The 18,075-nt window shown below is 37.0% G+C and overlaps 1 protein-coding gene across 4 annotated transcripts in view; it reads right to left on the bottom strand.

The window, feature by feature from the left end:
• Window positions 1-18,075, bottom strand: part of TBK1 (TANK binding kinase 1) — a 41,589-nt gene that overhangs the window by 12,707 nt on the left and 10,807 nt on the right. For 2 of the 4 annotated variants that reach the window (XM_040637221.1, XM_040637222.1), the window contains 5 exons: window positions 16,863-16,992; window positions 13,708-13,889; window positions 7,325-7,485; window positions 3,848-3,958; window positions 951-1,130 (listed from right to left, as the gene is read on the bottom strand). In XM_040637221.1, coding sequence (XP_040493155.1) covers window positions 951-1,130; window positions 3,848-3,958; window positions 7,325-7,485; window positions 13,708-13,889; window positions 16,863-16,992 — 764 coding nt within the window. Of the gene's footprint in view, window positions 1-950; window positions 1,131-3,847; window positions 3,959-7,324; window positions 7,486-13,707; window positions 13,890-16,862; window positions 16,993-18,075 lie in introns of those variants that run through there. The other 2 variants (XM_040637224.1, XM_040637223.1) reach the window with 2 other exon arrangements.

The raw sequence follows: 18,075 nt of genomic DNA, 5'->3' as shown, positions 1-18,075 counted from the left end.
TGTCAAAACAGACACTAAGGCACACAGAATGGGTGTAATGTTTTTCCCCCTTCATTTTAAAAAACATTTTGAGTCACTGTAGATTCATGCAGTTGTAAGAAAAATACACACTGATGCTATATACCCTTTGCCCAGTTTCCCCCAATGGTAACATCTTGCATATAATATAATATAATATAATATAATATAATATAATATAATATTACAACCAGGATATTGATACTGATACAATCCACCTATGATATTCAGATTTCCCTCGTTTTACATGTAAGTGTGTGTGCATTTACTTATATGCGGTTCTAGCATATAGGTAGATTTTTAAAAATAACATAGGTGTAATGTTTTTGTTTAGGTAAAACAAATGCTTACTCTCCAGCACCTAATAAGGGGCTTATGCCACATATGCAAATAATAACTACACTAACTGTATTTAAGACTTATGCTTTAATGTTTTTTAAATGACAGGGCAGTTTTTTTGTCTTTTTTTTTTTCTTTTAAAGTAGGTTCTATGCTCAACATGGGGCTTGAACTCAGGACTCAGAGATCAAGAGTCACATGTTCTACCAATTGAGCCAGCCAGGCAACCCTGACAGGGCAGTACTCTTAATAAAACCCAGCCCATTTACTGGTAGATGTTATTTGTGGTTATGTGATTATGTAAGAGAGAAGGCATAGAAACAAAAATAGTCTTGTAAAACTTGCAGTTTAAGAACTAAGTTGTCTGTAAATTTTTTAAAAGTAAAAAATTAATCCTTTCACTCCAAAAATAAGTGAAGAATTTACTAAGCACTCAAACATAATTTACTAAGCGCTCAAACATAATTTCCTAAGTGGGAAGTGGGTACATTTGGGGAAGCTGAGACATCTTTTCCACTTCCTCTACTAATTTAGGAAGATAATTATAAAACACAACATTATGATATAGGATGAAAACATAAAGAGGTACTTACGTATTATAGCTATGAATATAAATCTTATGAGCTGTCATTTGTTGCAGCGAAAAAACATGAATGGTCATTCGATGAAGTATATCACTAGTTTCTGCAAAAAACTGGTCAAAACCCCAACACTTTTCCTGATCTGCCTCCAGGATGTTTGCAAGAACAGGGGTAAGTAGAACCTGAAGACCCCTAAAATAGTAATAAAAAAGTTACTTGAAGAGTGAATGTTGTATTTTATCTAGGTACAAAATCATAATATTTATGAACAAATCAAAGTAGCTCCTATTACTTAGATTAATCTAAAAAAATTTTTTTAAAGATCTTATTTATTTGAGAGAGAGTAAGAGAGAAAGCATGAGCGGGGTGAGGGGCAGAGGGAGAGGGAGAAGCAGGCTCTCCGCTGAGCAGGGAACCTGATGCGGGGCTTGATCCTGCGACTCCAGGATCATGACCTGAGCTGAGATCAGTGGATTAGAACCAGGCAGTCATGACGATAAGACAACGGTTTAATTTCATGGTCTTTAATGTCCTTTTAATATGGCTCTCCAATACATAATTTTTAATGTTGAATTTATATCCTTTTGTAGTATACTTCTTTGGTAGTATACTTCTTGAGGAGTAAAATGAATACAATCATCCAGCAATCAATTAGTGCCAATTCAACTAGGGATAATCTTTGACTAATAAGCTTTAATTTTTAAAAAATGAAAGAAAAAAAAAGAATAAAGACCTTTATTTTTTTCTCATGCTTTCAATGAATTATACAATATACTCAAATAGACTCTCAACTATGGAATTTCAAGCTGCTTTTAAAACATATTCTTTTTTAAAAATGTAGACTCCATGTCCAGTGTGGAGCTCAATGTGGGGCATGAAATCACAACCCTGAGGTCATGACCTGAGCTGAAATCAGGAGTCGGGCACTTAACTGACTGAGCCACCCAGATGCCCCTAAAATATATTCTTGACTATGTAACAGACACTGTAATAATTCCTTGGTGTGGTTACTACAATAAGAGGTGGACAGGTGGTAGCATGCAAGTTACTTAAATGAGAATCAACCCAGAAATCTTTGCTATCAGTCTGTCTTCCCACTGAGCTTAGCTTTGAGAATGTGAGTCTGCGAATGGCAGCAGCCACCTTGTGGCTGCCAGCAAAGAGCCTGACCTACAATAAACACAAATCAGAAAAAAGGAAATCTGAATGATTTGAAGAGACCAAGTCTTGACGTCACAGTCTAAGTCCAAGGATTCAGCTGGGCTTTGAGTCACATACACATATGAACTTTTAATTACAAGGTCAATCTATATCCTTTTTCACTTAAACCAGCTGAGTTAGGTCTTTCTCATTTGCTACCCAGTCTTGGCTAGTACATATAATGATGGTTATTTATTTTTTTACAGTTGTTATATTTTTGATAATTGCTTTCATTGCTGATTTGTAGTACTTAAAGTCCTTACTATTAAAAAAAAAAAAGCCAACAGGATTACATAATGTACTTTCTGGTACCTAAGCAATTTTTATCAAAGAATTTAGAACTTGGTGTGCTAAAGACTGATAGGTAAGACCTGCTACCCTCCTGAAATATACACTCTGTAGTGCAGATCAAAGTACTGATTCTGAATTCCAGAAATATAACTATTAGCCAGTGCTCACTTCCTAACCCCTTTACATTTTATCAGTTTTGCCTGAAATTCCAAACATGAGTATTTTCTAAATCAAAATTTAACACAAACCACTATTAAAACATTCAATTTCTGCTCTCCAATAAAATGAATTTCTCTTGATAATTCTGGCTGCATGACCCAATTTCATTTTGGAGACTTTTTTTAAACAACACACAGAAATGAAACTGTCAGAACAGTGGTTCTCAAAAATGATTTTATACCATGTTGTACACATGAAACTAATGTAACACTGTGTGTAAACTATACTCAAATAAAAAAATTTTTTTAAGTAAAGAAAAAAAACAAACCCCCAAAACAAAAAAGATTTTAGAAGAACTCTTAAATGAGTTTCAAACATCAAAAGTATAAAATAGATATTTTATTAGCTTATGATATATATGGTTTAAATGAATAATAGCTAATATTTAAAATATTAAATATTTAAATTTATTTATTTATTTATTTATAGAAAGTCATACAAAAAGCACCCACAAATTATAATAGATGTTAAGCTAAATGATAACCTATCTTATGTGTAGATTACACAACTGCCAGGCTCAGGAAAAATGGAAGCTAAATCAATTATCAGAAATTCTAAATATTGATAAGTTTCTAAATGGCTTTATTTCCAGAGGAAAATCTAAAATAATTTACTCTCTAAATTTCTTTCTCCTTAAATATTTCTTTGTGGTAATAGAATTCATGTCTGATAATATAATTTTTTTGAGTTCTGGTTATTAAGTTAAATAAGACCCATCTGAACATTTGAAATGGTGAAAAAAGTAATAGAAAATTATTAATTCTCATTTTTTCAATAATATGAATGCTTTTTAAAATAAAGGAATACTAAACTTCTTGAGTGTTTGTTTTTTAGAACTCTAGTTATTCCCATTTGTACCACTATTTGTGGTCTGTCCATATGGATGGTCAGTACAAAAGATACCAAGGTCCTAAGCTGAATCTCTACATTGGACAGAATTCTAAGACCAGTAATTACCAATCTCAAAAATGTATGCCCTCTGTCCTAATAGAGATCTGGCAAAACTATTTACATAGATCAGAGTCAATCTTTACATTGCCACAGAGATAAAAATCACATGTCACAGCACATCTGAAATATAGTAACATCTTAAAAAAAAAAGCACACCTCAAACCAAACTACACTAAGTATTTGTGATTTTAGTCAACAAAGATTTCAAACACCAAAGTGCAAAAGAGAACTGGATACACCATACTGACCGAGAAAGACTACAAGAAATAGGCATGTCTCCACTCCAGTCGATTGGTCCATTTTCTGCTTTCTGTACTCCAGATATTGCACCAGAAGGCTTTCCAGTAATTATTTTATACCTTGGGAGGAATAAATGCAGAATAAAATAAGTAGTTCATTATTACATAGCGTATCAATGGGCTTTGCAAAAATATTTCCTCAGTTGCACCTACAATTATCTACTAGACGAAACTTTGTGATTGATGTTCACAGGATCCATAAAACAATCAAAATACTTTGAATCTGACTGACTGAAGTAGAATAGTGGTTGTACGATTATTTTATATATGCCATAATTAATTTTCATTGGGATCTCAGAGTGCCATATAACAGCATCTTGATGTTCACAACAAAAATATTAATTTTTCCATCTGAAAAAATCGAGCAAACACAAAAAAAGTTATGTTACAGAATGTTTCTAGGCCATAAAATTCCTTTTACCCATATTATCCAAAGGCAGTCAACTGGACTATGAAATTACCACGGAATGAACAACAGCACTTTTTTTTTTAAAAAAGAAGACAACACTATACACAGCACAGTATCAGAAAGACTTTGCGGGGCGCCTGGGTGGCACAGCGGTTAAGCAGTCTGCCTTCGGCTCAGGGCGTGATCCCGGCGTTATGGGATCGAGCCCCACATCAGGCTCCTCCGCTAGTAGCCTGCTTCTTCCTCTCCCACTCCCCCTGCTTGTGTTCCCTCTCTCGCTGGCTGTCTCTATCTCTGTTGAATAAATAAAATCTTAAAAAAAAAAAAAAAAAAACTTAAAAAAAAAAAAAAAGAAAGACTTTGCAAACTGAAAAAATACATAACACATACAAGAATAGGTGTGTGTACCAGAATTAAAAGCCAAATTTAACTGGATCCTTGAGGTAGGTGATAAAAATAAAGGTGACCTGGAGAAGAGCTGGAGGGGGAAGCAAAAGAATACCATAAAAATGTAGTGAGTCGATGAGAGCAGCCTGGCAGGTTTCAGCACTTTCCTAAACAAAACCGGAGAGTGGGAGAGAAATAAGGGTTCCATGCCTTCAAAAATACTTTCCTCCAGATGAAACCGCAAAACATAATACAGCAGTCTTACATCGTAAGTTTATAGATATTGTTTCTGGCGTAATTTTTTGTTCATTTGTTTAATGTCTACATAAATGTGCTCTGACCAAATCAATATATTCTCTAAAAAGCAGAAGACACCACTACCACTGATTTGGACCATTTGCTGCTTTCTCAGGAGAGGCAGCCAGGAGTGCTGCCTTAACATATTTTTCACAGAAGAAGGAATTTAATGTGAAAAATGAGTTGCATTCACAAGAGAAAGATCTGACTGTGGAGGAGCAAGTAGAGATATGTGAGATTAATGCAAGAAAGAAGAAGTGAATAGAATGATGGCAGAATCCTTAAAATTTTTAGAAAAGCTTTACTAATTTTGATAAGATCCGTATATAAATACAGTGATAACATGTATACGAGATGCTGAGAAAACACCACCGCCATAATGTGAGACGAACACATCCTTCCATAGTGAAACAGTCTTTATGACTCTTTCAACCACCTCCTGAACATTATCAGTGTTCATGAAAAGCTGTGCATATAAAGAAATAAATTCTTCTAATGACGTATCTGTGCACATGATGACAAAATTACCATCAGGTATTCCTAGCCGCTGATGAGTCACGTGTTTCCTTTATTAGGGAGCACCACGCTTTTATTTAAACCATTTTTAGGGCAGCAAGAAGTGTGCAAAAGCTTTAAAGTATATGTGTGACAATAAAAACCTGATGAACTGTTAGGCACAATTAATGTTTAATGAGAAAAACATAAATTGACTCTCAGCCTTCATTAATGACGAGATTTTATAAAATGGGCACTGCTGTAATGCAGGCTCAAAATGCCGTTATACCAAAGTCATCAGTCCAGTAGTGGATGTCTTCTCCCCATGAATATACAGACTGTTCTTGCTGAAAACATTCAGATATCCAGGTTTTATTTATTTATTTTTTAAAAAAGATTTTATTTATTTATTTGAGAAAGAGAGACAGTGAGCAAGTGAGAGAGAGCACAAGCCAGGGGGAGAGATGGAGGGAGAAGCAGACTCCCTGCTGAGCTCCTGGAGCCTGATGTAGGGCTGGATTCCAGAACCCATGACCTAAGCCAAAGGCAGACGCTTAGCCTACTGAGCCACCCAGGTGCCTGATACTCAGGTTTTAGCAAAAGTCATTGTTATCAGCTGGTTTTACCTCCTCAAATCAACAAACAGAAAAATATCCTTCTCCCTCAATTTCCTGACGTGAGATTAGATGAAAGACTGTATTTTTATAGTCGTGATTATTTACGTCATGTTTGCTTACAAAAGGCAGGGTTAAATATAAAGGTCTGAGAGAAATGTTAAGATCTAAAGAATGATTGGATACACTGGGCTGTCAGTTACTGTCCCAGAACATGCTCTAAACAACATTTATAACCTTATAGTTTTACGTGAACGTGGATTGGCTATTTATCATGAAGCAGGGTCATTCACTGATTTCTCTTACAATAAAAAGACATGTGGTTGGTGTAGAGATGTTTATAAAAAATTTCACATCTAGAATTCCATCTCTTTCCTCCTTTTTGTTTTTTTTTTACATTTTATTTATTTGAGAAAGCGAGACAGAGATAGAGATAGAGAGAGAGAGAGGGCACGCAGGAGAGGGCGGAGGGAGGGGCAGAGGAAGAGGCAGAAGCAAGCTCCCCACTGGGCAGGGAGCCTGATACAGGGCTATATCCCAGGACCTCAGGATCATGACCTGAGCTGAAGGCAGACGCTTCACCCACTGAGCTACTCAGGCACCCCTCTTTCCTCCTTTATTTGGTTTACAACAGTGATTTTATACACAGTAGTATTTCCCAATAATTATGGCAGTACATAAAGGTATAATGCACTAGTAAAATACATTCAGTCTTTGGACCGAAACCACAACGCTAGAAAAAAATTTATTAAATGTTATATATATACATATTAACTGTTACTTTTGAAATGGTAAAAGAAATCAGATCAGTTCAGGGTAACAATTTTATTTCTTTTTTTAAAATTTTATTTCTTTTAGATCTGGTAATGGTTCTAGCATGCCACAGAAATACTGTATTATTCAGTTATATAAAGGAAAATAAGAGAATAAAGAGAAATAAACGGTGTTGAAATAGAATCCAGAAAGCAGAATATTTTTAATAATGGACCAAAGACTGATGCCATTTACACTTTGTATATAAGATACTTAAACACAATATGAAAAATGAGGCCCATATACTTTATAAGGCTATATTCTTATTCAAAACAAAATAGCTTAAAATATCAGAAATGATGGCTAAAATCGATTTTCATTAGTATACACGCTTAAAAAAATGTGTGATGAAACAAAGACAGAAATACATTTTTAAAGTTATTTCAAATTTTAGATAGAGAAACCACTTACATCACTTCCTTATTCCTACGTGGCCCTTCAAATGGTCTAAATGGCAGTGACCCGGTAGCCGCGTGGTAAAATGTTACCCCAATGCTCCAAAGATCAACTGTTGCTCCATATTTCTTCTGATGATCTTTTCTCAGTACTGCTCTCTCATACATATCAGGATGCTTAAAAAAAGGATGAAGAAACTAACTTGTGTTCTATAGTAATACATTACACACAAATGGGTATTAATAACACCTACAAATTCCGTCATATTTTCCAAATAATTTCACTTTCCCAATTTGAAAAGACTAGTTCATGTTTTCTTTTCCCTCCTCAAACCTCCAACACCACGCTTCCCTTGACTCTCAATTTTGAAACCTCACTTCATACTTCAGTGAGGAAATGGAAGCAATCTGAGATCAATTCTCCCTATGCCTTTTAGCAAACGCTAACCTACCTGAATCTGTGTCCAGAATCCAGGCCTACTTTCCAGTTATGATGGAACTGCTCCTATCAAGGGCGAACTTTTCCATCTGTGCTGTGGAACCCACCCTATTGTCCCATCAATTCCAGAAATCAGTTCCTGCAATTACCCCTTTTATTTTATGTATCAGTTTCCACCTACTGGATAATTCCTTTCAGCTTACATACATGCTTTAAGATCTCCCATTTTCGTATCTACCCCAAAGATACAGACGTAGTGAAGAGAAGGGCCATATGCACCCCAATGTTCATAGCAGCAATGTCCACAATAGCTAAATCGTGGAAGGAGCCGAGATGCCCTTCAACAGATGACTGGATTAAGAAGTTGTGGTCCATATATACAATGGAATATTACTCAGCTATCAGAAAGAACGAGTTCTCAACATTTGCTACAACATGGACAGCACTGGAGGAGATAATGCTAAGTGAAATAAGTCAAGCAGAGAAAGACAACTATCATATGATTCCTCTCATCTATGGAACATAAGAACTAGGATGATCGGTAGGGGAAGAAAGGGATAAAAAAAGGGGGGGTAATCAGAAGGGGGAATGAAACATGAGAGACTATGGACTATGAGAAACAAACTGAGGACTTCAGAGGGGAGGGGGGTGGGGGAATGGGATAGACCGGTGATGGGTAGTAAGGAGGGCACGTATTGCGTGGTGCACTGGGTGTTATACACAACTAATGAATCATCGAGCCTTACATCGGAAACCAGGGATGTACTGTATGGTGACTAACATAATATAATAAAAAATCATTAAAAAGATCTCCCATTTTCTTTCTCTTTTTTGGGAGGGGGCGGGACAGGGAGAGGGAGTGGGAGAGAATCTTAAGCAGGCTCCACACCCAGTGCAGAGCCCCATGCAAGGCTCGATCTTGCGATCCTGAGATCACAACCTGAGGTGAAATCAAGAGTCGGACACTTATCTGAATGAGCCACCCACGTGCCTCTAAGATCTCCCATTTTTTAAAAAAAACCCTAAATTGACCCCACCACCCTTTTCTAGCTATGACCCAATTCTCTGCTTCCCACCATAGCAAAAAACTTCCCAAAATAACTGTTCACACTTATAACTGCCTTATTTCCTCATCTCCTTTTTAGGCCTATGGCATTAAATATTATCCATATACTTTATTTATTTTGAAGATTTTATCTATTTATTTGACAGACAGAGAGAACACAAGCAGGCAGAGTGGCAGGCACAGGGAGGGGCAGAGGGAGAAGCAGACTCTGTGCTGAGCAGGGAGCCCAATATGGGGACTCGATCCCAGGACCCAGGAATCATGACCTGAGCCAAACGCAGACACTTAACCGACTGAGCCACCCAGGTGCCCCTTATCTATATGCTTTAACTCCCAAAACTATCTCCTGCCCTGAGCTCCAGATTCATACATTCTACTATTTTTAAAAAATATTTTATATGTTTATTTGACAGAGAGAGAGCACAAGTAGGCAGAGTAGTAGACAGAGGGAGAAGCAGGCTCCCCACCGAGCAGAGAGCCCGATGTGGGGCTCGATCCCAGGGCGCTGGGATCATGACCTGAGCCAAAGGCAGACGCCCAACTGACTAAGCCACCCAGGTGCCCCTACTATTTTCTTTAATATCTAAAAAGTAGCTCAAACTTCACACCTAAAATAGACTCTTGGTCTTCACTCTCAAATTGGTTTCCTTCTAATCTTTATCCCCTAAGAAAGCAGTGCCACCATCTGTCCAGTTGCTTATACCCCAAACCTTTCGGGCAGCCTTGACCCCTTTTCCTCAATCCTGACATGCAATCCATCAGAGCAAGTCAGATGGACTCTGAGATAAAAATCAAATTTTCTAAAATGATTTCAGAGGACTAGACTGACTGGGTTGACTGGGGATGTAGAAACCTAGACAAGTAGCTGGTCTGATGTTAAACACATGACTTTAAGCCCACGAGACACTATACTAGAGTTGTGGAGCAGAGATAAATCTTACAGGACATGGCTTAGGAGCTTACAGGTCCAGACGGACATTCTGCTGGACATTTAGCTCTGCAGAGTACAACCAGGAGTCAGTCATATATACTTAGCCTCCTGATATTTGCCTTTATAGAAGCTATGCATTAGAACTTTAAGGTTCTTGCAAGATAAAGCTACAGGAGTGTACTACAGACCAAAGCAGAGTAAAGATAACCAAAGATTTGATCATCCAAGTCAAAACAAATATCTTATGACATTGTGATACGTGGCCACGTGCCCGTGGCCCAAGGGCCCGAGAGCCAATGCAGATAACACTACTGGGCGGGTATTTCTAAATGATGCAATCTATGAATCTGACTCTCAAAGGGTCACAATCCCTGGATTTTGTGTGTGTGTGTGTGGGGGGGTGTCAGAGGTAGGGATGGGGGATGCTCTTTTGGGAAATTATTTTATGTTTTAAAGATTTTATTTATTTGAGAGAGAATGAGAGAGAGAGAGAGAGAAAGCACGAGAGGGGGGAGGATCAGAGGGAGCAGCAGACTCCCCGCCAAGCAGGGAGCCCAACACAAGCCTCAATCTAAAGATCCCAAGATCGTGACCTGAGCGAGATGCTTAACCAACAGCCTGAGCCATGACCTGGCAGACGTTTAACCCACTGAGCCACCCAGGCACCCGGGAAATACGTTTTTAAGAAAAATCAAAAGAGATGATAAGCATGAGGGGTTTGAAGTGAGTGTCCAAACATATGCCTACCAGACATATGGGGTCTAAGTGGTTTTGCTGGTTTTATGGCATAGCACATAAACTATTGTCCTTAGAAGCACTAGCCAGATCTTTGACTCAGTAGATGGTACTTAGTGTAATGAACAGTGCTGTGAACAGAGTACCTGGATATGCCTGATATCCTCTAGCACATGAGAAGATACAGGGATTCTAGAAGGAGACAAAGGGGGAGTCTCCTCAAAAGGTACAATAATACACTGCCTGACCAGTGTAATTCCCCACAGAGTGACTGATACTGGCTTAACACATGCTGGTTAGACACATCTGTGTTCTTTGGCTCTCTCCTGAACGTGCTACTTGTTTTTCTGTAGGGTTTGGTATTACTGGGCCTGGGTTTCCATACTTGGAAAATAAGGATAAAGCTACTGTAAAGCTCTCAGTTTATATTATTAAGATACCCATAATATTAAAAATGGCAGAAGAAAGAATGTTGAAGTTTTCTTTGGACTTTCACAAATGGGGGGGGGAGATTAAACATCTGACCTGGGAATTTCAAAATGAGAAAAATTTTCATTTAAATATAAATACTTCTAGATTGCTGAGCTTCAGGCTATTATTTAACTCTTTTTATAACTTCTGGTATACTGTATTTGAAAACTGGGCTGGGCATAATCTGAAATAGGAAATAGATCAGAGTAAAATTTCAGCTTGGAGTACAACATGAACTCTTGCAGTTGATTTAATGTTTTGTTCTTTCCATTTAAAAAATTTGTTAAGAAGTGAAAGCTAAACTCTGGTCCTAGAAGGATACGTGAAAGATTAGAAGTTGGTAATGGGAGATCAACCTCATAAAGGCTAGTACAGAATGGCCGTTTGTTCTGCTCAACACAGTAACTGGGAAGTGCTACTGGTATTTAGTGGGCAGAGGTCAGAGATGAAAGACATCCTGTTGAATAGGGAACAGTTCTGAAAAATAAGTTTGTGATACCCAGCACTACTTTTGTAATCTCTATGCCCAACGTGGGGCTCAAACTCACAACTCCGAGATCAAGAAGAGTCACGTGTTCCACTGACTGAGCTAGCCAGGTGTCCCTCTAGCATGACTTCCTCATATCCTGCCAGGCATTTGTGCAGGTGAGAAGTCTACCACTCCATTTAATATATAAACATAAAATATTTTTGTACACAGAGTATTTTGGTAGCTACAGGAACGCAGCTCTATGAGAATCTACTTTATTCAGTTAGAAACTACTATGAGTTACTCACTGCTTTGGAAAATCATGCCAGTGACAGCACCACCACTTGTGATGTGTGACTCAAAAATAGAACACAGCTGTACTTGCACTGGAAGTGCTAATGCATATAGGTGCAAGCATCAGATTCTTTAATCTGTTTGCCGGTGAATCTGTTGCTAAACTTTTACATATTAAATGTCTATTATTTTATTATATTTTCTTTTATAATATTATTAAGATATTATGCTATTCTCTTAATTAGGCATACACGTTGATTATACCTCAGAATTTCATTTCAAGATACTGAAGGGAACACTGCAAAACATTTATTATAAAAAGGGAGTGATCATACAGAGTTGAAAGCACTAGGCTGTATGTTCTGGCTAGCCTCTGCTTATATCTCCATCTCCGACCCCTAGCACCTGACCCTTCACTCGCTAAATTCTACCAAACTGCCATCCTTTCTGTTTCTCAAACTTCCAAGGTCATTCTCGTTTTAAGGCCTTTGCAGTTCTTGGTTCCCTCTGTTTGTAATGCTCCTCCCCCAAATCTTTGTACGGCTTGCTTCTTTTTAAACATTTAAGTGTCACTGAGGATTGAAAGGAGGCTTTCCCTAGCTATCTTTCTCCTGCTAGTCATTCTTTATCTTATTACCTTATTGTCTTCCCAACACTTCAATGATCTGAATTTATCTTATTTATTTATTAACTATTTTCCCCACTAGAATGTGGGTTCCATAAGAGCAGGAATCGTGTGCATCTGGTTCACCACAGAAGTTCCAGGGCCTCCAACAGTGCCTGGCACATAGTAGGCACCCCATACATATTTGTCAGATGAATCTAATCCATTTTTGGGTATTCTTATTAAAAGATCATCAAAATATAAGTACAGACTAATTTCGGGTTATATACTGTTAACAGAACAATTTAAGACACCTTCATTCATGCTAGACTCAGAATAATCTGAATAAAGCTACAAGGACAGCTAGACTTTATTCTTTATAAGATTATAATGGCAGAAAATCCAATTGGAAAAAGTCACAGAATCTAACACTTTTTTTTTTAAGTAGTCTCTGCACCGAACATGGGGCTCAAACTCATGACCCCAAGATCAAGAGTCAGATGCTGTACCGACTCAGCCAGTGAGGTGCCCTCAGAATCAAAGACTAAAGTCCAGAGCCACGAGCAATTAGTGATACCTTTATATTATAAACTTCCTGATAACATGTTAAATGTACCTACTTCTTATTTTAAATTTTTATTAATGAAATATAGTTGACATACAATGTTATATTAGTTTCAAGTGTACAACATAGTGATTCAATAATTCTAAGGAGGCGCTTGGCTGGCTGGCAGGCACTGTTGGTAGGAATGTAAACTGGTGTACCCATTGTGGAAAATAGTATGGTGGTTCCTTGAAAAATTAAATACACTTATTTTATTTTCTTAAGTGCTTCAAATGCTTACTAACTTCACACAAACACACCAACACAGTTTCAAACACAGAGCTTTTCTAGCTTTCTAGCATTTCAAATTAGATCTTTTCAAAAGCATTTCATTTTTTGTGTTTCTAATAATGTTCCTTTCTGTCTTTCAGTAACCAATCTCCTTGAATAGAATCTTCTGTTTCAGAATTATAATGAATTTTGCTCTACAGGGGCTATCACTACAACAAGCTCGTAATATATTAACGGCTCTGATCCAAAAATGGGACCATTTACTAGCTACATGCTTCTGAAACATATATATAGCTTTTCCTTTTAAAATAGATCCATAGCATTAGTAAAATTAAAGAACTTTAGTGTTATAACATTTATAAGAATTTTTAACAGAAAAATAACAGCATCCTTAGATACCAACATCTAATTCCCTCATTACACACCATATACATGAGAATAAAAGTTTAATTTTTGTCATAAATGTTACTAAGACATTTTATAGTGAACTAGTTGACCAGTTACCCATATTTACAATATATTCAGCTTTAAATAAATTAGTGATACATGACTTACCAAATATTCTTCTGTGCCATACAGAGAAACAAACTGCTCATCATCTTCTAATTCTCTAGCTGCGCCAAAATCTGTGAGTTTGTACACAGACTGTCCATCCTCCCCTATAACACGCATGATATTTCCTGGCTTGATATCACGGTGCACAATGCCATTCTCTCGGAGATGATTCATTCCACCGACTTAATAAAATAAAACAAAGGAAATCATAATGTAGGCATCTATGCGCATGTGTATTCACTCAATGTTTTTCCATAAGTTGGTCTAAGATCATTTTTACCAAAGACGTAATAGATGGCATTTACATTTTATATCTCATGTCTGAGTAATGGAGTTTAAGAATAAGGATCAACATGGTCTGGAGAAGAGTCCAATCTCTCTTAATTAAATCCTATTAGGAAATGGAACAAAATGGTCTTAAGCATATGACTTCCTGAATTACTTTTGGTTATATATATGTTGGTAATCTGCCTAAACTTAAGAATTATGATTCCTGAGAAATTACCAATCTTTCACCACAGTTTCATATTTCTTTAGCTTGGGAAAAAATTTCATAAAAAAGTAAACTGGACTCAACACATAAAATAGTAAAAAAGTCATAAAGGCAAAGTGTCAGATTGGCTTCCATAAGAATATATTTCTTACGTACTTAAAGTTATTCTTCAAAGGTCAGTTTCCTTTTTTTTTTTTTTTTTTTTTTTTAAGGGTAAAGGTGGCTACACTGCTGAAATTAAACTGTTTTGGCTAATTGACAAGCAGTGCCACCGAATGCTAGTTTGGAACATTTGACAGTTGAGAGATGAATGTCCAAATATAATATATGAAAATAAGCTTACGGGTATCACATTCAATTACGAAAATTCAGGGCTACTGGTATACTTAGGAAGTCACTGATTATAACTTCTACTTGGTTAAACAGGCTGTAGCATATATTGTTTCTCTCTCATCTTATCCTCGGTTAAAGGGTCTCCACACTGCTTCCAGTGTCAAGTTCAAGAATTCCCACTAACCTTATGCCTTCTTTATCACTGGACTTTTCCCATTCCTCAAATACTGATTCATTTCTTGTCAAGAAGATATTATTCCCTTTGGTTGCCATATTCTTTTTTTTTAAATAGCTTTGAGATAAAATTCATGTATCATAAGATTCAGCCTTTTAAAGTATACAATTGAGTAGTTTTTAGAAGAGTCAAAGTGTACAACCATCACCACTATTTTCAGAACATTTTCATTATGCCAAAAAGAAACCCCATACCCATTAGCAGTTATTCCTCAACTCTGCCAACCCTCAAACCATTGGCAATGACTAATCTGCTTTCTGTCTCTACGGATCTGCCTATTCTGGACATTTCATGTAAATGAAATAATAAATATTTGACCTTTATGTCTGGTTTCCTTCACTTAGCATAATTTTTCAAGGTGCATCCATGTTACAGCATGTAACTCTACCTTCTCTTTTTAAAGTAAGTTATAGACCCAACTCATGACCCCAGGATCAAGAGTCATATGCTCTGCCATTGAGTGAGACAAGTGCCCCACTTTCTTTTTCATGAACAAGTAATACGTCATTGCACAGATAATGGACATTTTACTTATACATCAGCTGACAGACACTTGGGTTACTTCCATTTTTGGCTATATGAATACTGGTGTAGAAGTTTTTGTGTGGATATATTTTTAATTCTTTTAGGTAAATACCTAGCAATGGAATTGCTAAGTCACATGGTAATTCTATGTTTAATCTTTTGAGGAACTGCTAGACTGTTTTCGAAAGTGGCTGTACCTTTTTATGATCCCACCAGCTGTATATGAGGATCCAACTTCTTCACATCCTTGCCTACACCTGTTTTTGTCTTTTTTAATTTTTTTTAAGATTTAATTTATTTATTTAACAGAGATAGAGATAGCCAGTGAGAGAGGGAACACAAGCAGGGGGAGTGGGAGAGGAAGAATCAGGCTCCCAGCAGAGTAGGGAGCCTGATGCGGGGCTTGATCCCAGGACCCTGGGATCATGCCCTGAGTTGAAGGCAGACGCTTAATGACTGAGCCACCCTGGCGCCCCTGTTTTGTCTTTTAATTAATTAATTAAAGAGAGAGAGAGAGACAGCACATGTACAAGTAGGGGGGGCAGAGGAAGAGGATCTCAAGCAGACTCCCTGCTGAGCAAGGAGCCCAAGGCCGGCTGGATCTCATGACCCTGAGATTGTGACCTGAGCTGAAACCAAGAGTTGGACACTCAACCGACTGAGCCACCCAGGCACCCCTGTTTTATCTTTTTGATTTGCCCATGCTAGTGGGTAGGAAGTGGCATCACTTTGTGGTTTTGATTTCCATTTCCCTAAAGACTAGTAATCTCGAGTTATCTTTTTATGCTACTTGTTGGCCATATATGTACATCTTCTTTGAAGAAATGTTTATCAAATCATTTGCCTATTTTTATTTATTTATCTCCTTTTGCCCACTTTTAAATTGGGTTGTCTTTTGATTAAGTTGTCAGGATAAAAATTCCTTATCAAATATCTTCTCTCATGCTATAGGCTGTCTTTTCACTTACTTGATACTGTCCTCTGGGATACAATGGTTTTTAATGTTGATGAAGTCCAATTTATCTATTTTTTCTTTTTGTACGTATTCTCTTGGTGTCATATCTAAGAAAGTACTGCATAAAGGTCTTTGGTTTTGAATATAAAAATAATATATTATTTTTAAAAGTCTTATGTCATTAAGGGCACCTGGGTAGCTCAGTCGGTTAAGGGTTGGACTCTTGATCACGGCTTGGGTCTTGATCTTGGGGTTGTGAGTTTGAGCTCCATGTTGGGCTCCACACCCAGTGTAAAAGAAAAATTTCTGGGGCACCTGGGTGGCTCAGTTAAGCATCTGCCTTTGGATCAGGTTTTGATTCCGGGGTCCCAGGATCAAGCCCTGCATTGGGCTCCTTGCTCAGCAGGGAGTCTGCTTCCCCCCTCTCCCTCTGCTCCTCCACTCATGCTTGCTCTCACTCAGTCTCTCAAATAAATAAAATAATATAAAAATAAAAATAAAATCTTAAAAAAAATTCTTATGTCATTAAATTATATACACATATATCTATAAAATCACACATCTATCTGTATACACTATCTATAAAATCTGTAAAATCATATAAACAAACATACCCACATCTCGTAAAACAATTAAAAATTCAGACTCTGGTAGTCCATAGGCATTAGATGGCTCTTCTAAAACAGTGTATAAACTTCCACATGGACAAAATTCCATAATAAGTACTTTATGTCTTGTTGTTGTCTGGAAAAAAAAAAAATCACTGATTGGGACTCAATATAAAAAATAAGTTTTTATTATACGCTAGTACTTATCTGATTTCACTTAAAATGTAGAATATACTACAATTATGAACGCACTGTGAATTGCTTTATCTGGGATTTGTTAAATATATATTGACTATACTTATATAATGATTAACATCTTCTAAATTCCTACTGGATTTGTTTTTGAAGATGATCAAACCACAATGAAAGCTGGCTAAATCTGAAATAGAAAATCACTGCTACATTGTTATAATGGTTCTTTAAAAATTACTTTAGTACATTTAGGACATTAATCTTTTAACGGATCTTTTAAAACACTTGAAATTCTCATGACAAGTACTTTTACTTCAAGGAATGGAGTGCTAGCCTTAAACACAAATAGACGGCAGAACAGCTGAGTGGTCCCTCACATAGCAAAGTTCTAGTCTGCTGATTTGCATTTGAGCTGCTGATTTGTTTTAAACCTTTTAATATATCATTGATTATAAGCTACACCATCAATTTAATAACAGCTTTATAGGGAAAAAGAAATACTACCAAATTACATATACACACTGATTATAAGATATAAGCCCATTTCAGGAACTTGAAAATGTGATTATGAGTCTTAAAATCCAGTATTCATCTGCAATTTTTTTGTAGTCATCTTCCCTTTATAATTTTTTCTGCATATCCCCAAAACACTTTTATTTTATTTTAAAGATTTTATTTGAGAGAGAAACAGAGAGCATGAGGGGGGGAAGGTCAGAGGGAGAAGCAGAGAGAGAGAGCACGAGAGGGGGGAGGGTCAGAGGGAGAAGCAGACTCCCTACTAAGCAGGGAGCCCAATGTGGGACTTGAGCCTGGGACTCCGGGATCATGACCTAAGCCGAAGGCAGTAGCTTAACCAACTGAGCCACCCAGGTGACTCCTAAAACACTTTTATAAACTATTTATTTACTTTTTAAAAGATTTTATTTATTTATTTGACAGGGGAGGGGAGAGAGGGAAAGAGCACAAATTGGGGGGAGGGGCAGAGGGAGAAGCAGACTCCTCACTGAGCAGGGAGCCCGACACAGGG

Source organism: Ursus maritimus, unplaced genomic scaffold (assembly GCF_017311325.1).
Source record: "Ursus maritimus isolate PB19 unplaced genomic scaffold, ASM1731132v1 scaffold_21, whole genome shotgun sequence".
In the NCBI taxonomy this organism is placed as follows: Eukaryota; Metazoa; Chordata; class Mammalia; order Carnivora; family Ursidae; genus Ursus; species Ursus maritimus.
Note: the sequence above shows the minus strand (reverse complement) of the source record. Positions and strands in the feature narration are given on the sequence as shown.